General features: G+C 38.7%; 2 protein-coding genes across 2 annotated transcripts in view; both read left to right on the top strand.

Moving 5' to 3' along the window:
• The first annotated feature begins 554 nt into the window (after positions 1 to 554).
• hrh1 (histamine receptor H1) lies at positions 555 to 2,604 on the top strand. Its single transcript, XM_061043160.1, has one exon. The coding sequence runs from the start codon at positions 615 to 617 to the stop codon at positions 2,253 to 2,255; it is 1,641 nt and encodes a 546-aa protein (XP_060899143.1). The 5' UTR covers positions 555 to 614; the 3' UTR covers positions 2,256 to 2,604.
• A 6,368-nt stretch (positions 2,605 to 8,972) lies between these two features.
• atg7 (ATG7 autophagy related 7 homolog (S. cerevisiae)) overlaps positions 8,973 to 26,218 on the top strand; it is a 62,961-nt gene continuing 45,715 nt past the window's right edge. Inside the window, exons 1-12 of the mRNA XM_061043157.1 lie at positions 8,973 to 9,433; positions 11,762 to 11,973; positions 12,155 to 12,209; positions 13,035 to 13,152; positions 13,269 to 13,346; positions 13,433 to 13,549; positions 14,715 to 14,861; positions 15,195 to 15,283; positions 17,170 to 17,291; positions 18,766 to 18,856; positions 19,077 to 19,221; positions 23,493 to 23,651. Of these exons, the coding sequence (XP_060899140.1) occupies positions 11,802 to 11,973; positions 12,155 to 12,209; positions 13,035 to 13,152; positions 13,269 to 13,346; positions 13,433 to 13,549; positions 14,715 to 14,861; positions 15,195 to 15,283; positions 17,170 to 17,291; positions 18,766 to 18,856; positions 19,077 to 19,221; positions 23,493 to 23,651 (1,293 nt within the window). The 5' untranslated portion in view covers positions 8,973 to 9,433; positions 11,762 to 11,801. The remainder of the gene's footprint in view (positions 9,434 to 11,761; positions 11,974 to 12,154; positions 12,210 to 13,034; positions 13,153 to 13,268; positions 13,347 to 13,432; positions 13,550 to 14,714; positions 14,862 to 15,194; positions 15,284 to 17,169; positions 17,292 to 18,765; positions 18,857 to 19,076; positions 19,222 to 23,492; positions 23,652 to 26,218) is intronic.

Below are 26,218 nucleotides of genomic sequence, written 5' to 3'. Positions count from 1 at the left end.
AAATATAGTCTCGTCAAAGAAGTTTGACCATTTGAAGGAACACCTTTGAGTTGAACTTACCTTTCCACAAGTTTAAACTACAAGAATGTTTTACTTTACGTTTCAATTATATGGATACTTCTTACTTCTGCTCAACTACTAACCTCTTAGACAAAGACTTTTGAAAATCATACATTTTGAGGATATAGTATTTCAAATAAGTTCTTCTTCCCAGCCTTTTAATCTTGTTGCCCCCTCAAAGAAACAACCTTTGTAGATGGCCTGACTCCAACACTAGAAATGTCTGGACTGAACCACAGAACTGTACATAGTGTAGCATAGGTCCAAATCAACAAGCTACAAATGCAAGTCACAACAAAGATATGATAACTTGTAAACCAATCTTAATGATTTCCTTTATGTTTTTCAGGTATGACTACTTGGGGTTCTTAAAACACATGGATTCAAAAGACAACTCGGAACATCCCTTTTTTCCAGTATTTAGAGGATTATTGATTTGATTGAGGTTCACAGGACCTTCAAACTTAACTTCTGTTCCGTACATGAATTGTCCAATAGCGAAAGACACTTTGGCCAAGATGTGACTGTATCAAGAGGTGACCATTTCACCTACCATGATGGAATCTGGTCTTTCACCTTCAACAGACCCTCTACAACTAAAGACTAACAACTATGTCAATGACAGTAATGGAAGCTGGAGCGGCCTGTTGGATGGTGACTTGGTGAGGAACAACCAGACTCTGAGCTTCCATTACAGCTTCCAGAACGTACTGCTAGGTGTATCTCTGGGACTTCTGTCCCTCCTCACAATTGTCATGAACCTGCTTGTTCTCTATGCAGTAAAGAAAGAGAAAACTCTCCATACTGTAGGAAACCTCTACATCGTCAGCCTGTCTGTGGCGGATCTTATCGTTGGGGCCACGGTTATGCCTCTCAACTTGATGTACTTGTTGGAAGATGAATGGAAGCTGGGGCGGGCTGTCTGTCAGTTTTGGCTTATTATGGACTATGTGGCTAGCACCGCCTCCATTTTCAGTTTATTTATCTTGTGTTTGGACCGGTACCGCTCTGTCAGACAGCCGCTTAAGTACCTCAAATATCGGACACGGGGAAAAGCCAGTGCTATGATTTCTGGAGCCTGGCTGTTGTCAATGATGTGGATTATTCCAATTTTAGGATGGAGGTCTTTCAGTCATGTGGACCTCAAACCAGAGGAGGAGAACAAGTGTGACACAGATTTCCGCTTCGTCACATGGTTTAAGGTTATTACTGCCGTCTTCAACTTCTATGTTCCTTCAATTTTGATGGTGTGGTTTTACACAAACATCTACTTGGCAGTAAGGCAACATCTGAGGGACAGGGAAAGAATCATTCATCCCATCGATTCATTTGGGGAAAATGAAAATGGACAAAATGCTCTGTCGCCAGTGAAAAATGTCTCAATATCACCAAAGCGGGAATGTGAGGTTCCAATGAAACTCTCTAAGAGACAACGCTTGTTGGACCAGAACACTCTTGATCAGGTGTATTCCCTGGAGGATTCAGAGAAAACGAAAACTGCTTTGTCCAGATCTCACAGAAAAATTGGTGTAAAGTGCCAGCAGACGTCGTTGCTTGCCATGACGTCGAAACGACTCAGAGTGGCAAAAAGGTGCTCGCGGTCTCCTGAGGAGAAGCAACCAGATGATGAGATTACTCCAAGTAGACCTTTGGCACAACAGGAAGTAAACTACTCAGAGGGAAATAATGAGAACAAACTTCAAGCCTCTTTAAATGAATGTCATGTCACAATACCAAACTCAGTGAGTGGTGTCTGTGACGCCAGCCAGGTTTCAGACGTGCACAGATTAACATCTACACTCCACAACAACTTTGACCCCAGCCAAACACTGCCATGGACTGAGGGAGGGGTCAAAGATGAAGAACAGGACACAAATAATGCAGTGACACTGAGACAGACATGGCAAAGGTTCATTTATCAATCACGTCAGCGAATCCAAAGCCTGAGGATCCATAAGGAGCATAAGGCAGCCAAGCAGCTTGGTTTCATAATTGCTGCTTTCTTGCTGTGTTGGATACCGTACTTCATAGCTTTCATGGTCATGGCATTCTGCAAAGAGTGTGTGCACCATGACCTTCACATGTTTACAATATGGCTAGGTTATATGAACTCCACTCTCAACCCTTTTATATACCCGCTCTGCAATGGGAACTTCAAACGAGTCTTCAAAAATATTCTCAGAATTAATTCGTGACATTGGGACATAGAGAGCAAGTTCCCAACTGAGACTGGGACAGCTGTTACATGAATAACTTAAACTGCCTTGTAATTGTAAGCCTTTGGAGTTTTTTTTTTAATAAAATTATAAATGAGCTGTGATGATTTATTGTTTCTGTCTTGTGTAAATCTTATTTTTACAACATGGACTTTATTTCAAACTCAAGGCAACAGCTGAGTATAATGGCTGAATTTTATTGTTATTTATTTTGTCTATGCTATGCTGACGGTAAGCTGATGTGTGAACGATGAGAAAACTTTTTGTTGAAAAAATGCAGATGAAGAATTTTAATTGTCAAAACTGGAAGAAATGGTCAAGAAATGGTGAAAACAATACTCTGAGCTGTTGTATTTGTCACATTGCTGCTTCATCACCAAGTTGTCCTTTTTATATCACAGTAAAAATGATTGTCAAACATGCTGAGCTGTTACCCCAAAGTATGCTTAGAGCAATTCATCCTCTATTTCACACTTATCTTTACAGCTTTTTAACATTCAAGTTTTCATTATGTTTTGCCACAGTAAAACTAACATCTTGACGAATAAATCCACTGGTCTCCTTCGATATTTTTTTTCTTTTTATGCTCTGCTGACCTTTATTATTTCAGGGATGTGTCTGAATAGCAACCACCAAAATCTTTCTGTCAAACCACAGAAGTTAAATCTGCCCTTTAGGACCAAAAGCGTTTCCCATTCATCTTTTCTATGGTTAAATGCAGCTCCCCCTTTCTTGTCATTAAACAGCACCAAAATCATTCCATAATTATGTGGACAAGCAGCAATACATTTGAGACGTAAGTACTGGTTTTGTATTGATTAAACATTTGGAACAAAAACACTCAGTCCATCCACAAGGCTCTAGGGACTAAATGTGACAGCTCAATTATGTCCCATTAGAAAAGGGAATGCATATAATCCTGTTATGAATTAAAAATTAAATAGGATTCCAATAAATGTTTACCATCCAAACCACACAAAAAGTGCTCGGAAATAAAAAAGGTAAGACTCCTGGGTCTGTAATTTGAGAACAAAGTAAAATAAGGCATTATAATATTAACCATCCTAAAAGCTCCCTTCAGGATCTTTGGGTTTTAAATGTATTTTAATTAAATGAAAGACAAAAATGACATCACGAGCTAAAACAAGATATAAATGATGTACCTTGTAATTAGAGTGCATTAGGCTTTAACGTTTTTGTCCTACAACAGGGGGTAATGGTGCACTTCAGCCTCTAGTGGTCAAAATTAGTATTGCAACAACAACACATTATAAACAAAGGAATTATACTTTATTTTTTTTCTCTCACACTTGTTTTCAAAGATTAAAAAAAGACTTTTGTTTGAATAAAAATAAAACTGGATAAACCCTTTTCACCTGGAGAAACGTTTTATTCCCGTTTGATAAAAGGAAAACGGAATAAAGTTTGAAAAACTTTTTTATTTTAGTTTAACTGTTCTTTTACAGAAATGCACAATATATAATTACTTATCTCACATTCAGAAAAAGATCATAATTTCCCCCCAACTTCTTCCCTTTCGGGCCTTCAATACCCATTTCAGTTTTTATCAGGTGAATAACAATGTCTAAAATAGATCTGTTAAACATTTAACTTCCATGTCTCCCAACAAATTCTAAATCACAAAGACGCATACTGTATCCTGTTTCCAGTAAACCCTGAGGTGTTGAGTCACTACTGTAGGTAAATCAAACAAATCAGAGGGGGAAGACACTGAGATGGAAGATCTAATAAAGTGAACAGAAGGAGCACGGATGCATGGCGTCATCTCTACTGTGCATCACTGTTAACTCAAAGTGCATCACTGTTACCTAAATTGAGTCAATATGAGGCTGGTATTAATTTTTCAGACTTTTTTCACAGACTGAAGCTATCAGGTTCAATAAGTGGCCAATTAATGTTTATATTTTCATGTAATAATATTGACTTTTTGGCAAAAAAAAAAAAATCTTATTCGAAATCTACAATAAATTCTAGCCATTGCTTGGTCTCTTATTAAGGGCAACATAGACTAAGGCCAGTATACAGCTCTTATTTATTGCTGCTGATGTTAATAATTGTTTTTTATTTATGCATAGCATATCAACCATTTAACTACCCTGCTTTCAGCCAACATTTAAAATGAAGCTAAACAAGAAATTGGAGTGGATTGGAAAATCTTTATTGTCCCTGAGGGGCATAAAGGTCCATAAAGGCAATAGACATTCAACAGCACAAAGACATAAATACATACATATAAAACATAACTACTTTGTATTTCATCATGATGGACGTGAGTGAGAGAAGAGATGCAAAGCCCAACATAGTAAAAGTGTACAGGCAACAATGCCTACAGTTTAATTAAAAACCCAACTCCTGATGGGACAAACGACCTCAGGCATCTGTTAGATTTGGCCATCTTAAGATAACCTCTTCCCTGTTGGCAGAAGTCTAAACTCTGCATGCAGATGGTGCTGAGGGTCTTCCAACATGGCGTTTACCTTTTGAGTGGTAAAATATGGCCAAGATCATTCAAGTTATCGCCAAATCTTTCTGCAAAGTTTAACAATATTTCCCAGCCTGTTTTTGTTAGTGATGATGAGGTTACCAAACCAGCAGATCATCACATACATGCTGTGTGATTCTAAACTTTTAAATGGAAGGATTTGCTACACATAATGTGGTTGCATTAAACTTTTCTCAGCACTGTATGGTGAGACATACAAACCCTGTTGCAGCCAAGCCTGAGTCTGCTTCTGTGCACACTTCAAATGGAATTTTCAGAGAGGCTGAACACCTAGCTCTATTGGTTATGCTATATGTAAGGATATTTCCATCACTTTCATGAAAACCCTTATTTTAATAAAGATGCCCTGTGTGAACACAACAGTTAAGGTTGTGGAACTGGATTATGACACAGGGCCTTTTTGCCAAATAGGAAGATATGATAAGTGTTATACAACCAGACTCCGCTAATAATTAAATCTGATTGGTGCTTATTAAATCTGAACCAATCTGCAAGTGATCAACTAACTCAAAAAACAACAACCCTACTGCAACTCTAAGCACTCAGGGTCAGTGGTTAATCCGTTATTCCAGGCATTGATGCTGTCCTCTTTTAAAACATTGCAGTCAGTTTTATTACTGTTGCCCAAAATATTACATTTTGTATCAAAGTATTTTAAAATCTGTCAGACACACTAAACACTCTCCCATTGAGTTGATATCTGTCCAGACTATCCATGAGAAGTTGGCTCAAAATTATTTGAAATGCAAATATTGAGTTCTGACTGGAATATAAGGTATCATCCTGGTTAGTGTAGCCATTGACAGAGAGAAGAAAAACATACACCTTGTTGTCTGGGATGTGATGTCCTCTTCTTTGTCTTCTCGTCGTTCTCTTTTTCATTAAATGTATTGCTTTATAGCTTCAACTGCCTTTTGAGACTTGCCTGTTGTATCTTTCTTATTCCTTGTAATTGCATTTATATTATTTTTCAGCATTGCAGTCTTTGTTTGGCCTGACTGTTGTTTTTGTTTGTTGTGTTTTCACCCTGAGTTCCTGCCTTTGCTTTGTCCGTCAAAGCTCTTCGTAAACATCTGTTATTAACTGAAGCATGGACAAGAATTTAAACCACTGCACACATTTTCCATCTGAGACTTTATTTAAATAATCAACCTTAATTCAATCATACAAAATGAAGAGTAATTGAAACATAACAAAGATAAGTGTGAAAAGACTTTTCAATAAAGGAATATTGTTAGATTAAAATGAATTATTCAATACATATCAATTGAATTATAGTTCACCTTAAATGGCTTTCATGAATGAAGTGACAACAACAAAGTGGGTTTCAAGGTTCTCCATGTTTTTCCACAAAGACAACTTCTGAGACTACAATTGACCAGACAAGGATGATTTGACAATATGTTCAGTATCATTATAATCTGACCTTTCTAGTATGACAAACCCCGACCTCACATACTGCACCATTAACCATGCTCACCCTCACAAGCTCCTGAAAGTCACTACCATTTCTTCTGAAATAATTGATCACCTCCTACTCCAAACCTTCCAGCCTCCATTGCCACCGCCTGCAAAGCACTGACCACGGTCCCTGACACAACAAACTCCCATCACCCTCCTCCTCTCTGGCCACAGGTGCAGCTAAAGAATCTACATAAATGAATGACTCAGAGGAGTTATTTTCCCATAGTTGCCCTTAATAACCTAGGAGCACTGTAAAAGATTTGATTGTAAGACTCTGAAGTCTTATTCCCGGTTCATTCCGATCTCTAAATCACATTTGATGCCTCGTTTCACTCAACCATTATCTGGTCTAGCTGAGTTATGTTTAGTTTGATTACTGTTCAATATTGTCACGTAAATTTACAGAAAAATACTGGCAGCAGTTGCCAGTGGAAAAATAACCATTTTCTACAGTGTACTTACTGTAGCCTAGACGTAAAGGTGAACTATGGAGATCTGGTAGAGAAATTTGAAAGTTGGAAAAGTGAAACAATTCTATGCTATATTTTCTGAGATAAATACACAAAACTTTATTCAAAGGAAAAAATGGATCCCTGGAACACTGTTTGGAGCTAAAATGCGACCAGGAGAGTTACGGTTTCACTGTTGCAGGCCACCATCATAACTTCTCATAATTAATCTTCTAACAGAGTTCCATGAACCACATTTAACTCTGAGGACAATTTGTGTATAAAGTTATGAACATATACCACAGAATCTGTAAATGTCTCCAACTTTCACATTTCTCTACCAAAACTACATAGTGCACCTTTACGGTTTTACAGATAATTGTTAAAATGCAAAACCATTTTTTAGTAAACAGAGGATAATGGTGAATGTGTTGATTACAGCCAGCTATGAATGAATCTCTATCTTACCTGTACCCTTGATAAGCAAATCTGATTTCATATTCTGCAAGTGATTGAATTGCAACAGTCTAATTCGTAGACGTACAGCAATAAAAACATTCTTTAGAAAAGAAGACACATAAAATAAACAGCTATGTTACCAGATATTTAGAAATTAGAAAGTACAAAAAATTACCCTATGCCTGGTTGGTTGATAAAAACAAACAGGTTTTTCAATCAAAGTTTGAAATATTACACCTGAATAACAGAACATGTAGGCTAGCAGTAAACTGTTGGGTGAGTCACTTTTGATGCATTAAAAACTTTATTTTCATGGTAAAGTCCATAAATCCAGCTGCCACAAGACATTCCTATACTTAACTATTTGAGGGGTCAAAACAAAGTTGTAGTTAAATAAAGGTTACTGTAGCTGGAACGTTTGTGATAATAGAAGATATATGATAGTAGGCTAAAACAACATCCTTTTCAAAAAATCCCTGACAGACCAATGTTAACCTGTGATCGTTATCAATATCAAGGCTATTATTCATGCTGAATTATGCATTTCTATACTCAGTAAAACTGAAAAAAAGTATTATTATTATTGTTATTTTTAGACCAACATAACAAACAGAAACCAATTAAAAGGTTGATTTATCTATTACAATAATAATGTAGTGTTAATTATGGTAGACTACATTTACATTTAATCAATTCATTAACTTCATTTATTTCTAAAACCATTATGGAGAATCCTTTACATATATGTGCAAAACAACATGGAAACTGTCTTTGAAAAAACATAGGCTAAATCATATTCAAGGCACTAGTCCATGGAGTTTAATGTTTTCCCTTTTCCAAACGCCCATACCTTTGTTGATCCTATTCACAATATTTAGCCTACTGTAATTCAAATCAATAACACAGAGGTGACAACATAGAATAGTTCTTTGGTGGGCGCAGAGCTGGACTCTCTAGTGACAGTGGCAGAGAGAAGGACCCTGAACAGAATGCTCTCCATCATGGACAACACCCACCACCCTCTGCACAGCACCTTCAGCAGGCAGAGGAGTGTGTTCAGTGGCAGACTGCTGTCACAATCCTGCTCCACAGACAGACTCAAGAACTCTTTTGTCCCCCTGGCCATACGTCTGTACAACACCTCACGGTTATGGCAGGGGGAAAGCACACACTTGGACTAAATCTTCCTTTTTCCACTTCCCATCTGCACAGCTGTCCCAAGAGTCAGCCTCTAGTTGGACACTTTAATGATCACCTCAATTTACTTAAATAGCACCTTTAATTTAATGTTTGCACTGCCTGTTATTTAATGTCTGTTTTTGATAACTCTGCACTATCTGCTTTTTCAAACATTGCTGTACATATACAAACAACACAACTTTCAGAAGGTCAACACTTTTTTATTTTTTTATATTCAGGTCTAATTACAGATTTTTTCCCCTCAACTTGTTTATAGGTTCTTGCTTTAAATTACACATATATTTTTTTATCCCTGCACGGGTTATGTACATTTCTTGTATAAATCTATTTTTAATTGCACAGTTTAAGTTTGATTCATCTAGAGGTATTCTTTAAATCTTTTTTTCGGGTTAATATATATGTATGGGGGGGCGTCGGTTTTGCGGTATAATTTGTAACAGATGTTTCATGTCATGTACGTCTCTGTAACCTGCTACTGGATGCTTTGAATTTCAATAAAGTATCTATCTATCTATCTCATTTAATTTCTGAAGCTGGACTAAGCGTCGTGCTTTATTTCACAGCCGTAGAATTTGCAGACGGTCCCTAACTCGCTGTCGCTATTAGGAATCCAGATGAACAAGATTTTCAGATTTTCCAGTGACCATACCGGTGTAAATGAGCTCTTAGGTTTCTTATCATATTTTCGGGATTGTTGGCGTCTTCCTGTTTGATTTACGTGTTTTTTTTTTTAGTTTAACTTTAACAACTTAAAGCTCCGGTGCGGATGTATGAAAACTGATCCACGTTACTTCTCTTGCCTTTACTAAGAAGTCCGACATGAAAAGAAACGGGACGTATAAGTTTTTGTCAGTTTTCTCATGCTTCGTCGTTTGCGCTTTCCTGTTCACATTTTGGTACTTTGTATTTCAATCAATCTTAAATGCACCATAACGCATAGAAGTAGACATTTGTAGCAGCTAGCTACGCTAATCTTTGCTGGATACTTACCCACAGTGCATTGCTCTGTTTACAAGTCTCGTGATCATATGATCCACTGGACCAGGAAGTAAGACTATCTGGTGAGTGCACAATGCTAAGCCTTTAATGTTTGCTTTTCGTGCATTTGCTTTCTGTATCACAACTCGAATTCATGTTATTACCTTTTATTTGATGTAATTTCTCGGAAATGCGAGGCGTGTGTAAGATACAAGTTGAAGCTTTTGCTCTCTGTTTTCACCATATCTGTTAACTCACTGCACAGTGACTGACAACTGTGACAGGCTTTAGAGAAATTAAATACGTGGCGAATTAATATTAGTTGCTATAGAATGAAGTGACACAGACCTGGCTGTGCAGCTCATAGTCTATGATGTGCAGATTATATCCATAATAATGCAATACAATAAATATGTGAGAGATAATGACACTGATACTTTTACACAACGACTCTGAAAATGTGTGTTTGAATTGTTGTTTTTCAGTCAAACACATAGTCACAAGATCAAAAGTATTCGTTTATCAATTTCTTTTAATTGAGCAGAAATGCACTGAAAACGCAAAGGACAATGTAATACATTTTATACATTCTTAACATGTGTCTGATAGCTAAATAAGGTCAAGTATATGTGTGATCAGTCAGCAGCAAACAATAGAGAAATCCATGTTAAGGGCTAATGTAAATCACTCGACATTTTTCAAGACAATTCGGTTTTATTTTATTTGCCCTGAATAACTTTTTGCGGCAAAAAGGATTACTTTAGCAGGAATATTATTTGTCCTGAAATGTTCCTAATGTCAGTGCGTCAGTAAATGCTGTACTTAATTTTAATAACTGACTGAACAAGTTGAATTAGATTATATATAAAGTAAGTTATTATATTATTTATTAGTGCGTAGGACCCTCTTGAAACCCTAGTGATTATTATTTTTATTGTTCCTCCACTTTAAACGCGATTTGAATGAAAACTCAGCAAAATTTGCACGGTCATCGGGTCCGGCGAAAAATGTGATATTTTGGCGTTTTCATGAACGAAGTTTGCAAATTAGCTCGACGGCGCCCCCTTTTGATTTTTACGAATAGGTTTTTTTTGCCTACATACATTAATTTTTTTTACATGTTAGAGCAGGCCGAGACCTACAAAAAAGTCAGTGGAAGTCATTGTCTAATTGTGTCAACACGTCCATGTTTGAAATTTTCAAATAAGTCACAGGGCCACCTGTTGACAACAGGAAGTTACTTCTACTCAATTAGCATTAGCCATTGCTACACGGTAGCTCATTTCCCCCTCAGAATTGGTGTGGACCATGCTAACACCTTGGCCATACAGCACTTTCAAGCTGAAATGCCTACGTAACATGACATGCTATCATGTCGGGAAAGGGGTTAATAACGCTCTAAAGTCAAGTTAGTTTCAAATGTCTCATGCATGATAGGCTACAGGGCCCGCTCTAAAATTAAGGCAATGCTACCATCTTGTGGTGACTAGAGAGGCTGATTTAGCTCCACACATCCATGATTTAAATAAGAGCTGTAAAATTAAAACAATGCTGCCATCTTTTGGTGACTATACATGATTTAAGTATTTAAATTTAGAGTGTGGTTCCAATTTGTTCCTCCACCTGTTGACAACAGGAAGTTACTGCTTCTCAGTTAGCATTAGCCATTGCTACAAGGTAGCTCATTTCCCACTCAGAATTGGTGGGGACCATGCAAACACCTTGGCCATACAACACTTTCAAGCTCAAACACCTACGTCCAACGCTCTCGCCATACGGATGCATCATTCGCCGTCAAACAGGAAGTGGTTGTAACTCTCATATACTTTGTCTGATCTGCCTCAAATTACACAGGTATGATCAGGGTTGGCCTCTGAACACGCTGACATAACAATAGTCAACTTCAACCATAGCGCCCCCTCCTGCAAGGAGTAAGTACTACATCCTATATACTTTGTCTGATCTACTTCAAATTACATAAGTATGATCAGGGTTGGCCTCTGAACACAGACATAACAATAGTCAACTTTAACCATAGCGCCTCCTACTGCAAGGAATAAGTACAACACAATGCTCAATTTGCTCCATATTTCATAGCTATCATGACAGTGCCAACCTGAACTGCTCTACGTCAACATTTTCTGTGATCTTCATTACGCTGCCTATTTCAGCATACCATAGTACGACTTTTACACAAATCGGACTGCACGGCCTGCTGCTTAGCCACGTTCCGCTGCTGCTGCACTCCCGCGGTCGCAACACACCCCGACATGCACAGGGGTGCGAGGGCCCTTCATCACCGCTTGCGGTTTTAATTCTGTTTGTTATCAGCCTCTTACTGATACCATCCATGTACGCGACATTAAGTGCATCTGAGAGACGTTTTTGAAACATAATGTGTCTTATCTCAGCTCGTAGTATTTGGCTGCCGAGCCTGTTAGTGAAGTCAGGATGACGTCTGGCACCAGTGAAGCAGCGTCCTCCACCGCAGACCTCCAGCTACAGTTTGCTCCCTTCAGCAGCGCTCTGGAGGCCGGATTCTGGCATCAGCTCACTGAGAAGAAACTCAACGACTACAGACTAGATGAGAGCCCCAAATGTATCAAAGGATATTACTACAACGGTGAGTGGGGAGATGGTTCCATTACAGCAGTGAGTTATGCAGTGACTTTGGTCACATTTGTTACATTGTATGCCATTTTATAACAAATCAGTGAGGTGTTTCACACATAACAAGTTTCACCATGCAAGCTCACCACTAATGATCCATTTTTTACTATTTTATTTACATGTCTGTCCCATAGGTGACCCACTTGGCTTGCCAACACGTCTGACGCTTGAGTTCAGTGCATTTGAAGTGTAAGTACAGTATGATGAAGTATAATTCACACATTATATAAACCTTATAGAGGATATGCATTGACGTCACTTTTCCTCCTGACCACTCCCCCGCAGTGGGACAGAGTAGCAGAATTCTGCATTCATGTGCTGCTCGGGTGGTCCAAGTTTCCGAGTTGGGAAATCGTTCTTCCGACTTCAGTGTGTTCACGTGATTTCAGTTCGCAAAGTCGGAATGTTGTAACAACAGCACAAAACAGCGTTGATGCTACGAAGAAGAACAGTGGAATGTAATTGTTAAAAGTTATAGTTCAGCAAAAAGCTGAAGTGCAATAGTGAATTAATTAAAAGTAAGTCAACATTAACAAAACATATTTTGCCCCCCATTTGTTGACGATTCTGACGTCAAGTCAGAAAGTCGGGCACCTAATTCTTTTCCGAGTTGTTGTTCCGACTTGAGCAGGTGTTCATGTGCATTTAACAACTCGGAAACTCGTTTTCCGATGTGTACGGCACCACATGAATCTACCAGAAGATTCTAAAACACTGCTGCGTAGGAGAAACGTTGCAAACCAGATTAAAACAGACAAATATCTGCTTAATTTTAGTACACTTGGACTCAACGGAGATCCTTACTATTTACAGTGGACTGTGGATATTTACATTTGGACCATCTTTTATATAAACATGATTTTAAAGCCATGGCATTAGTGCGTACCCTTTGCAGTAACCCAAACTTTCTCGTTCATTGCTTTTATTTGGAAGTGCAATGAAAACGTAAGATCCATCCACATTTTGCTTTCATTCAGTTTTCATGCAAAGTTGTGATTGTCTCTTCACTGTTAGAGATGGTCCGACACCGGCCCGTTGCTGTTCAGCTCTTGGAACTTTGTACAACACCAACACAGTGGATGCCTTTAAGACCACTGACAAGAAGGCTCTGCTGGAGAAAGAGGGCAAGGAGGTAAATGATATCCAACAAAAGTCACACACAAATTCACATCTGTAAAATAATAGAAATGGTCCAAAACGTCTTCTTTGCTTTAATGGATGCAATGTTTCTTCTTCTTTTGTTTGTAGATATGGGATGCTATACAGTCTGGGGCTGCTCTAAAGGACCCGTCCATCCTCTCTAGATTCATTCTACTGACCTTTGCAGTGTGTATAAACAGTATATTAATTGTGTTAGTTGTGTTTTTAACGACTTTATGTGTGACTTTTCTGTTTGCTTGTTTTTTTTGAAGGATTTGAAGAAGTACCATTTCTACTACTGGTTCTGCTTCCCTGCACTCTGTTTCCCTGAAGGGATCAAGATTGTCCAACAACCGTCTGTGCTAGAACAAGTTTTCTCAGCAAAACAGGTTGACTCTTTAAGTTGGACCTTTTAATTCATCACATCTATCACAGATATTTCTACATTGTGCAGTGAAATACTTTGTTTCCTCCTCCAGTACTGGTCTAAAGATTTAAGTCCTAGTCCACACGTAGGCGGGTATTTTTGAAAACTGAGGTTTTTCTGTGTTTTGGCCTTTCGTACACATGCAAACAGCGTTTTAGGTCTAATGTCAATTTATGTTTTTTTTTATAATTCTGAAGCCTCTGTTCGGTCTAATAATTGTAGGTTATAGAACGTTATAATAAAGTGATGTACTAAAAAAAAGAAACCAGAGACTTGTTACCTCTGGGGTCTGTGGGTCCAAAGAGTTTTGTGTTTGTTTGTGAACATACCTCATTAAGGTAGAGTTTGGCATCATTCACGACACCAGCTGCAGACTACAGCGATGGCAATCTCTCTTATCTTTTTACAGTTTTCCACAGTTCCCAGTCTATCTCTCATATCAGCTTAAACAATCTTTGTGATCTAACACTGTGACAGTTTATTGCTGAGATTCATGAGCTTCAAGACAACATTACAGCCTATCAAAGATTTATTGGTTCTCTGCTAAGAACAAGTTAAAGAATCAAAACATGACTGTACTGATCCCTGGCATTCTGACTGTTACAGATGTGACCAAATCATTTTGTCAACTTTACCAGTCTTTATGTCATTGGCATATAAAAAAAACTTATTTTAACCAACCTAGGTTTCAGCATGATTTGAACATTTATTATTAAGATTATGGCAAAATAAAACATTAATTATGTTGTCCTGATATAAATAAATAATACATGGATTTTCAATAAAAGAGGACACCTACATTATTTGAAAGACACATATCACACTATGAGAAAACTTCCTGGAATACTTCTGTTGGAGGAATTTTAGTATGAGTTACTTGTAGGAAGCCCGAGGGGAGACCGAGTAAACGCTGTAGAGATTCAATCTGATTTGGGGAGTCCATAGGACCCCCTGGGCGGAGCTATAGTATTTTTCTAGAACAAGGGGCTTCAGGATTACCTTTCTCATCCTGATACCATTAACCTAACCTTCAGAGGAGCTTCATAATATGGATGGATGCTGTTTATCATTGCCCTTTCAGACCTTTCTATATTTATTTCTGATATCTAATTATTTTTCTCCCTCAGATCGCAGCCCTGCAGGAGGCCTATGATGGCCTGTGTATCAAAAGAGGGACCACTGCAGTACCTTACTTTATAATGAAGTACACAGACGATGCTGTGCAGATGGCTGCACTTGGCGACTGGGATGCTTTCTTTACTGATGCCAAGAAGGTGCCCTTTTTTATTCTCTTCTGTGTTTGTTCTAGTAAAGTTTTTCATCTGAAAGTCCAAAAAAGAAACTGCGACTTTTTGAAGATATTTAAAAGTGAAATACACGGTATATAGATAAGTACTGTAGAGCTGGCTCATCCTTATCCACCTCCCCTCAGATTCTGTTTTATAAGTCTAAACTCACCGTCTCTGGCTTGCTCCCCCCCCCCCCCCCCCACACACACACACACACACACACACACACACACACACACACACACACACACACACACACACACACACACACACACACACACTTCAGTAATGTAAACACACCTTGTTTGATTTTTCTAGGTCACTGTGGGCGTCTATGATCCTTGTACTCTGTCTCAACATCCGGGCTGGCCGCTGAGAAATCTGCTTGTCCTCTTAGCCAACCGATGGTAAACCTTACTTCTGTGTGTGTGCTGTGTGTGTGCTGTGTGGTTGTGTGTTGTGTGTGCATGTGGGTGAGTGGTGTAAAGTGACGAGGAAGTTCCTCAAAAAGGAAAGCAGTTAGTTTTTGGTTGAAATAAATTGTGAATATCTCTTAGCTTTGAGTGACTGATGTGAAAAGACAGGAAATGTTTTTAAAAGGCAGGAAATATCAGTTTTGCTCTAAAGTGTTGGAATCAGGGCTCAAACATCTGCGTGAATCAAAACGCTGCACAACCTCTGAAGTCAACTTTATCACTTGAAAAGCTTTCGTCATTAACAAAACAAACCTAAAATTAGATGTATTATGAACCTCTCAAATGGAAAAAATTAACTGTTTGGCTGCTTCTTAGTCACAGTGACGAAAGTGTTTTGTGAAGATGAGATGAACTTGATTCATAAACTTCCTTTCGAAATGGAAGCAGCACCGGATTCCCGAACATGACGACTGATGTTAGGATTCTGCTCTGTGACTCAAAAGCTGTAAATGTTCCAGAGATTCACTTGGCATATCATCCCAAAAAAAGTTGCTCACGTCATCATGCCAAAACAGGAGTCAGTTTATGTCTGCGCGCGTCATTGAGTTTTGATCTACCCACAGATTTTAAATATTACCTAAGATTTGCTCATAAAAGGAAGTCTTCCTGAAACATTAGAACACAAACACCACACCTGTGACTAAGCAGGGTCCTGGTCTTCTGTTCCATCCATTGCGTATGGATACATGTTAGTTTTTCTGTTGCAGACCATGCATTGGCTCAGTTGTGTTGAATGGTAAATGCCAATGGATTTGTATAGCGCTTACAGTATCTAGTCTTCAGACTATTGAAAGCGTTTTTACAATGCATGTCACATTCACCTATTCACACACTGATTGCAGAGGCTGTTGGGTAAAGTGCACAACAGTATTATTCCATTCACATGCACTGCTACACCACACATCCACGGTTTAGCAGCTAGAACAATTTGGAGTTAATTGCCTTGCCAAAGTAACACTTCAGCATGTGACACCAGGAACGAACCCTCAAGCTCTCTGGTTGAGAGATAACAGACTCTACCACTGAGCCACAGCCGCCCTTAGCTTGAGCAATACTAAAGCTATATTGTTAACCCATCCTACACCAAGCGATGACGCACACTCACAGCAAACAGCAGCTGCTGTCTGAGGAACATTGTGTCAACACACACTTGGCATGCGGTGCTTTTATGTCATCTTGAAGCTTTTAAAACGTGTCAGCAAAAGTTCTAGCTAACCAATCAACATGATTTATCTTACCTACTGTATAAATTAATTCATGTGAGAAAGTTTTCTTTCCCAAGCCACTTTGTTTTTTTAATTACTTTTTGAATTTGAATTAAAAAGTGCATAGGATTCTGTTAACAATGTAGCTTTTCCATCAGTCTTGACATCTTTAAATACATGATCAACACGAGAAAAACTGACTCCCCTGATGAGCACATTAAAATGTAACAGCACATTGTTGCAGGGTGTACTGACTCAAGTTGTTGCAGATACATTTTTTTTTACCTTGAAACAAATGAGGTACAGACACCAAATACATTTTCTTGAGGCTGTAAACATTTTTTTTGTCTGCTGAAAAATGTGCGTTTTGATATGGGGCTTTATGGGGATTCCCTGGCTTTTCGAGCCAGCCTCAAGTGGACACTCAAGGAACTGCAGTTTCTTACACTTCTGCATTGGCTTCATTTTCCAACATAGGAAGTTACTCCTTTACTTTTGTGTGCGTTCCTAGTATTTATCGTATAGCCTCTAATCTGTTATCTGTGCACTATGTGAAAATGTTTTTTTTCATTGAGAATTTAGAATTTCTTGTATGTCGTCTCTGGTTGTCAGGGGCTCTAAGCTGGATACGGTGGAAGTGCTGTGTTTCAGGGACAGAACTCTGCAGGGAAGCCGCTCCATTCAGCACAGCCTCATCTTCCAGATCAAACTACCCGAGCTTCCCCTCAATTCAGGTAATCTCCATTCTTTTATGTTGTTTTTATGAGTGTGTGTTTGTACTGTGTCTGTGCTCTTCACACTACCCAATGTGTGTGTGTGTGTGTGTGTGTGTGTGTGTTGATATATCATATGCCTCTCTGTACATGTATTAGTTCTCATTCATCTGAGTGTGTGTCAACTGTGAATAGTGTTCCTGATTTGAAAACCCTGAGTGTGAGTTTACTTTCCACTAAGACTGTGTGCTTTCTTTTGAAATCTCAAACTACTTCTCTACTCTTTTTTTATTCTTGTATCTGTTGGAAGAAGGGATGAAAGTCATTTAAATGGTAATAGCAGAAAGGGGAAGGTGGTAGCTTTGTGATCTGTGAAGGTTTTGTCGAGTTCAGATAAGGTGTCTCACTTAACCTTTTCAGCAGAACCTTTATTTTAACGAACTCCCAGGGGATGTATTCATGCTACAACAATCAAATCAGCTTTTCTCTTTTGCTGTGCTGAATTTGCATCGACTTATCTGGTTTTTGTTTTGAAACAGATTAATCAGTTTACCTCAGACTACACCCGGCTCAGCTCTGCCCATATCAAAAAGTCTTTTACCCGTCAGAGAAAAGACATATTTCATGGTGCTTAAATACCAACACATCAATTTAATGTGTACATTACACACTGCATAACAAAGTCACATTTGTACATTTGGCAGCTGAAGCTTAAGGCAAATAGTAAAGCAGTATCATAAATGGCATCAAAGCTGTACGAGAAAATAAATGTGAGCAGATAAGATGAAAGGAGTGAAACTTCAAATTTAAATATGTCTTTTAGCTTTTTACTAACTGACGCATCCTTCCCTTTCTCGCATCTTTCTCCTCGCCGTCTCAGTGCTCCTGCTCACAGCTGTCTAACATCCATACAGTACAGATTTTCTTCTTTTACTTGTTGTCTTTATTGCCCATCTTCTGACTACTCAAAGCGCTTTTACACCGCAGCTCACACCTACTCATTCACACACTGATGTAAAAGGAAGTTCAGAAGTAACTAATCCCATTCATACACATGACGAAGCAGCGGGAGCAAATTGGGGTTAAGTGTCTTGCCCAAGGACACATCGGATATGTAGCTGCAGGAGCTGGGGATCGAACCCAGAACTTCGGGTTTGTAGACGACTGGTGGATGTTGGCCTGGTGGATGAATATTGTACTGCCCCTCACAGGAATAATAAAGACAAACTGGAAAACAAGTCATTGTACATTTATGTAAAATAAGAACACCTGGGTTTTTTCACATCCAGAAAGATGCATCACTGTTTCATTTTCTAAATGTAATTTTGCTGCTGTGAAATCACATTTCCATCCTTTATATTGGCATTAAAAGGATGGAGCCAGTGATCTCTGAGATGGATGTATCGAAACAAGTGCAATGCAAACTAATATTTCTTCATGTAGAGATATTTCATGCTTATTAAACAATGTGAATGTGTTACCTTTTGTCACACAGCATGTCCTAAGAGTGTTGGCTGGGAGAAGAATCCTAAGGGGGCCATGGGACCCCGGAGGGTCGACCTCAGTGAATGCATGGACCCTAAAAGGTGATACATGCAATAAAAACATGTGTAGTAGTTGTAGGTGATGAACTTGACTTTGTTAGCCCACAGCTGAAGATAATAAAAAAAAAACATATATATGTATTGGACAAAATAGATAGATGCACGTGATAAAGGATTACTACAGGCTTGCATTTTTTTCTTTTCTTTTTTCTAGAACGACAGTATATATTTATATTTAGTTTTCCTAACTGCTTGTCTGCAGGCTTGCTGAGTCATCAGTGGACCTGAACCTGAAGCTAATGAGATGGAGGCTGGTTCCCTCCCTGGACTTGGACAAGGTGGTCAGCACAAAGTGTCTCCTACTAGGAGCTGGGACCTTGGGCTGCAATGTAGCCAGGACTCTAATGGTAAGGCTATAAGTATTAATAAATGGACAGACAGGCTTTAGATTAAAGGAGGCAGAACATTTAACTGGGATTTCAGGGGTTTGACCATGGTGTTCAGAGGCACTGCTTGTCAACATGCAAGGCAGGCAATTGCTTTCGTATGGAAGCGATTAGTGATCAGAATTCAAATCATAAAGCTAATTTGAAAATTCAAATGCATTAACAGAAATGCTTTTTCATTTTCAAAATATGGGTGTATTATTTGACTCAAAAATAAAATGATGATTAATTTATCTAATTTGAATTTTAGTTTTCAACTTTAAAAATGCACATTCTTTGACTAAATTAAAATGAGGAAGAAAATGGCATTTGCTTTATCATTTTCAAAAAATGTCCCGCTAAATTTGTATCATAATTCAAATGAAAAAGCTAATTTTAAAATGAAAATACAGGAACAGAAACACGTTTTAATTTTCAGAATATAGGTGCATTATTTGACCTATATTTAAAATGAATATTCAGTTATCCAGTTTGCATTATACTTTTACTCTCTATGTATGCATATTGTATGACATCATTCAAATGAAAATGAAAAGGTCTTCGGCTTTTCGTTTTCAAACTTGCCGTGCTAAAAAGTGATCATAATTCAAACCAACTCGAAAACGAAATGGCAAAGTGGACGGCGCAGGAAAGTGACGTCAGACTCCAGCTCTCAGGCAGGCGAACGTAATATTTACAGTCTATGAGGCGAGCGGGCAGAACACGCAGTACGATGGGTGGCGGGGTGAATCTTTAACGCTGGTACAAGCTCCAAACTAGTTGTTGCCCTGATTTTGATTCAATTTTAGCGTTGTAGTTGATTATTCTTTTAATAACTACAAAACAATCTCTGAAAGGGAGAGAGAGCTCATACAGTCGGTCGAGAGGAAGAGTGTGTGCCATTACGCACAGAGGATGAGAGACACTTTGTGCACAGAGCTGGAGAGATTATTTGAAACAGAAAATTCAATCGATAATCTTTTTTTAATGTAACTAAGTGAAGCAGAGAAGAGAGTGATCTATAATCTATCAATAAACCGGTTTTAGGACACGTCTGTGTGAATTTCACAGCGTGCAGATGCTGAGTGACTCTCACAGTCAGAGATAGTGGGCATGGTGTCACGCGTGAGACTTGGCAGCTCTGGTTATAAAGCTGCTGCGTCATGCTCGCTAAAAGTGTTAAAGATTCACCCCGCCACTCATCGTACTGCGCGTTCTGCCCGCTCACCTCATAGACTGTAAATATTACGTTCGCCTGCCTGGGAGCTGGAGTCTGACGTCAGTTTCCTGCGCCATCCACTTTGCCATTTCATTTTCTAGTTGGTTTGAATTATGATCACTTTTTAGCACGGCAAGTTTGAAAACGAAAACGAAAAGCCTTTTCGTTTTCATTTGAATGATGTCATACAATATGCATACATAGAGAGTAAAAGTATAATGCAAACTGGATGACTGAATATTCATTTTAAATATAGGTCAAATAATGCACCTATATTCTGAAAATTAAAACGTGTTTCTGTTACTGTATTTTCATTTTAAAATTAGCTTTTTCATTTGAATTATGATACAGATTTAGCGTGGCATTTTTTGAAAATGATGAAGCAAATGTCATTTTCTTCCTCATTTTAATTTAGCCAAAGAATGTGCATTTTTGAAGTTGAAAACAAAAATTCAAATTAGATAAATTAATCATCATTTTATTTTTGAGTCAAATAATACACTCATATTCTGAAAATTAAAAAGCATTTCTGTTAATGCATTTGAATTTTCAAATTAGCTTTATCATTTGAATTCTGATCACTAATCGCTTCCATACTTTCGGGCCCCAGACCAGTAGGGGGCCCCAAAGCAGTGGCCGAAAATGTGCAAATTTTGCAATGACGGTAGGAAACCTCTCCAAGGGGGCCCCATCTGACAGCACTCACTCTCGTTGCCCTATTGAACACAGGTTGGAGGGCCCCACCAATTGTTTTTTGTCTAGGGCCTCAACAGACTCTAGGATTGCCACTGATGGTGTTTAATTAGCAGGTTTCGGTTTGAATCTGCTAGACTAGCACCCATACCCATCAGAATCAATGTCATACATTACAGCATTATGTTGAGGCTTTTACATATAAATATATTGGCTTGCAGCAAGAGTCAACCTTAAATGAGCTAACTCAACATCAAGCTAAGACACACCATCTTACATGAATGATAAACTAACAATGAATGGCTCTTGAATTTTAAAAATCCCTCTTGCAACTTAACCAGCAACGTGTCTTGATTCAGGTTCAAATATGAGGTCTAAAAATGTGTCACAAAATATAAAACATTTAGTCTACATATTTAGTATAAAAATAGGCGATACTTCAACAGACTTTTTTGGTGCATATCTAGAGCGAGATAAAGGGATAAACACAGAGATCACAATCTGTGGTGACATAACATCTGGAGGGCAGGTTTGAAACATAAATGTGTCTCCTGCAAAGTGGGTTTACAGGAAGAAAGGAAGGGTAAAAACTTTATCTGACCTTTAACTTAAGCCTGGCTCACACTGTAGGATTATCGGGCCGATTTGAGCTCCGATTCTTCCTTCCCGACAATCTCAGGGTCACTCCCGACTCAAGGCTGCTCGGACCCGATTAGCCTATCTGCGATCGTCGAGGACGCCCCGATTTATTTCAAACATGTTTAATATTTAGAATTTAAAATCTTGACGTTTACGTCATGAAAGGGTCCGGTAGAAGTTGTAGGCTATGTGACTACAATATAATCACGAGAGACAAGGGAGGACTGTAGCTATGGCGACCAGCGGCAGGACACAACCCAGCGTTTTTTTTTTTTTTTACTTTTCTGTACAGATCATCAGTGCAGCACTTTTCTGAAACTTGTATTCATATATCTACAATTGTATCAACTTTTCTATATCCTACAACAAGTTCCACTTCCTTCTCTTCCAACAACCGTCGTCCTTTTTTTTTTTCAAATGAAACTTTATTAACTCGGGTCACTTGATTTCACTCGGGTCATACAGTGTGAGCACTCCGGCCGTGCCCGACAATCGGGTCGTACAGTGTGAGCACGTACATCTCAAGGTCTGGTCGGGCGTCGTAAACGATTCAGTCGTACAGTGTGAGCTGACATGCCACCCCGACTTTTATACAATCGGGGAAAAATCGCACAGTGTGAGCCAGGCTTTAGACTTCACTGCAAGAAATACAAACTCTAAGAGACTTAAACGTATTTCTTCCAAAGCTGCTGTAAATCCATGTCATTGTCAACTGAAGGCTAACTGTTGTATGTGTTGAATAATTTTATTATAGAACATACTGTATGTATTTGGCATCTGTAGGCAACAGTCAGTAAGCTTCAAAAATGGAATGATCTTCCAGTATTAAATGTCTTGACAAAAGGGCCTCAGGTGATTTTCTGTTAACTGCTGTTAAAAGTTGACAAAAGTGACATTCCACACTATTGATCATGTTTCTGCAACACGTACAGTCTTACAAGGACTAACTGTTGATAACTTCGTTCACACAGCATGAAATAATTGTTTTTTTAAATCAAGGGACCAGATCCAAACGCCTGCTACCATAAACATTTTTCATACACCACAATCTGCTAGTTCTTAGTTTTTTTTATTGTTCAAAATTCTGAGACTTTCAGATTTACAGGAGTTGTTCCGACTTGCCAATCAGCTTCCCTCCATCTATGTGTCCTGGACAAACATTTATTGATTTAGCTTGAAATTTAAGCAAACTCACGGTCAATACAAAGCTTTGTTCCGTTGCAGCTAATCAAACATATTAAAGGAACTGTGTTTTGTTGATTGTTAGACGCAGAACTTCCAACTTAATCACTACATTCGAGTGTTGTCTGTGTACTGCTGCTTCTAGTTATTATGTTCATATTAGGTGTCTTTTTTTTTTTTTAATGTTCAGTATTTCATTTACACTTTAGTGGGCACATCCGTCTCTTAAGTCTGATAATGACTAATACCCTGGTGTAATGTTATTGTTGCTGCGGCTGGACTTTGTGTCAAAGTGATACTAATGAAAAACTGTTAGCATACCTAAGTGTTGTGCTACCTGCAGACAGATGCATCCATTAGTTCAAAATTAAAAGTGAAAAAGCACTGATTTTTCTACACATACTGGGAACACATTCATCTGTTCTGCTAAGGAAAATGCTTTCAGTAAATTAGGGCTAAGTATTCAAAAAAGAATCCCATTAAAAGTATGAATTATGTTTTTTTTTTTTGTGTTCTCTAGGGATGGGGAGTGAGACACATCACATTTGTAGACAACGCAAAGATCTCGTACTCTAATCCAGTCCGCCAGCCGCTCTATGAGTTTGAAGACTGTCTTGGAGGAGGGAAGTCCAAAGCCATGGCAGCTGTAGACCGGCTCATCAAAATCTTTCCTGGAGTGGTGAGTGTTTAAAGTGAAAAACGGACTCTCTTACTTCTTATCGCTCTTCGTATGTGAGGGTCAAGTCATGTATCACTGTCTGGAAACCTGAAATTGTATCATCGGCATCAGCAGGCCTTTCCTCTATTTTTGTTATTTTTGACTTCAAGGGTTTGAAAGACGTCATTGCTGATCATTATTGTGCCAACATAATCGTATTCCTGTTTGTTTGCTCGTGTCTGAGATGTGACAGCCAAACCATGCAGGGAATGAAGTGTCGGGTTACTTGAATATTAATGTGGTTGCTTTCATTACTTTGTTAATTATTGAGCTTGGTCTCTGGAGGAGATAATAACCTATATTTACTAAATAAACACACAGCCAGAGAATCACAGCAGGGCGCACCATTCTCTTATTAAGCAACCCGGAAACACATGATTTTAACGAGTCAACCAGGTCAGCTCTTATCTTGGTATACACACATGGAAACCCCATGTTGATCATTTGTGTTCTTTTTTACAGCAAAGAAAGTATTTTTTTTATGCAGGCTCAGGGTATTGAGGTCGGATGAGACGACCTTGTTTTTGTTGTCCAGGCTGTGATGGTAGTATTCTCAGGTATGGGATGTCAGCATGTTGCAACTCTCTCTCTGAGCAGCTAAAACCTAAGCTTCTCCTTTGGTGCAGACTGCCATGAAGGTGATGGGGAGGACTGAAAACTTCTCCCTTCAGTCAGTATATAAGCAGGCTGTTCTCAGGCAAGCATTGAGTGTTGTTTGACCCGTCTCACATCCTTTACTCTGAGTACAAACTCTCACCATCTGGCAGATGATACACAGACCTGCTGTGTTTATTGTTTGAGCCTTGAGCCTTGTTTGTGATTTAGAAACAGTATGTGCTTCTCTCTTGACATGTGGGTTGTTGTTTGTTAAGGCAGCTAAATGTGTGCAGCACTGGAGTCCAAGACAAATTCCCCCAAGACAACAATAAAGTGACTCGTATCACATCGTATCCATCGTATTGCAAAGTATCGTATCGTACAGTTACTCTTTTGTGCCTTTTCTCTTCTAATCCGCCACATACACGTGTTGTAGGCACACTCCACGGTGTTTATTTGACAGATTTAGATGCTTGTTTATTTAAAATTAAGGTTATACAGAAACTACACGACAATTTTACAAAGTATGATGCATTATAATATAATTGGGCCGGCTGTGGTTCAGTTGGTAGAGTCTTTGTGTCTCAACCAGAAGGTCGGGGGTTCGATCCCCAGCTCCCGCAGCCGCATGTCCGATGTGTCCTTGGGCAAGACACTTAACCCCAAGTTGCTCCCACTGCTTCGTCAGCGGGGTATGAATGCGTATGAATGGGATTTACCATTTAGACCAAACAAGACAATGAAAGGAGTTAAATTCTTTCCCTGTTGGCCAACCACTATAGTTGAGTAGTGTTTCCATGTAAATGTTCATAGTTGATGATCATCCAATAATAAAATGATACAACACTGACATAATAAGCATTACTTTTCTGAATATATTGAAAGTACATGCAATACTTTTGAAATGGGAATTTATTGGTAAACGTACTTTAGTAAATTATCTGTGTAGTTTATTCCCCACTAGTAGAGATCTACCTGTTTAATGTTGATGATCTATATCTTTTCATAGATCAGGTGAATCTTTAGAAACATCACTTTGAAGTCCTATTTTTTTGTATTAAACGTTCCAGTTATTCCTTTTGAAATGTATATTCTGAAAACCTGTATGAGAATATCACAGCTCCCTCTGTGAAATGAAATGTACTTCCTACCCTCGGGGCTTTGAGGTAGCTTGTGAGTTTTGACTTAGCTGACTAAGACTGTCTGAACCTGTGATCTTCATCTCCCTGGAAAGTGTATGATTGAAGTCTCATTTCTAAGTTATTGACCCCAGTGTTTCCCCTAGGTTTACAGCATTGGGGGGGGGGGGGTTCATGTGTTACTTTTAATGACAGATGTCCTTTTCTATCGGAAAGGTATCCTTAAATGACTTCTTTCCCTGATTTCCGACTCTATGCACTAGAGTCTACTTTTTTTTTTACCATACCATTATATTACTTGACCTTCAGGTCAAGTAATATAATGGTAGGGGAAACACTGGACCCTGCGAGGCTTGCAATCAGGACTCTTTAATACGTATAGGCTGTTCCTGATATTATATCGTGCTGCTATTATAGTGTCAGAGACAAACAGACCTGTGATGTCTCGTTTAAATGCACACTTAGACACAAATGCACACAAATAATTGCCATGTCACCAATGTCATCAAGTTGACGTCATGCTTCATTTTTAGTTTCTCTCATATTCTTCTGGGGATAAAATAGAGAGTAAATGCAGAGGCTCACCATTTGATGGATGGCTCTGTGCTCCCATGACATCTACTGTCTGTAGATGCCGCAACCATACGTGCAAGGATCAATGTGGGTGTATATAGTCTGTGTCTCTCTCTTCTGCCAGTGTTCCTTGAGATACAGGGGCATCAGGTGCCAAGATGATGGATAGAAAGAAATCTGAGCACAGAGCACAGAAATACATCAATTGAAGTAAGAGGA

The sequence above is a fragment of the Labrus mixtus genome, chromosome 7 (genome assembly GCF_963584025.1).
Source record: "Labrus mixtus chromosome 7, fLabMix1.1, whole genome shotgun sequence".
Lineage (NCBI taxonomy): Eukaryota > Metazoa > Chordata > Actinopteri > Labriformes > Labridae > Labrus > Labrus mixtus.
Note: the sequence above shows the minus strand (reverse complement) of the source record. Positions and strands in the feature narration are given on the sequence as shown.

What these genes read in the sequence shown, in the direction of transcription:
- hrh1 (XM_061043160.1), top strand. Translation starts at nt 615, where the DNA reads ATGATGGAATCTGGTCTTTCACCTTCAACAGACCCTCTACAACTAAAG.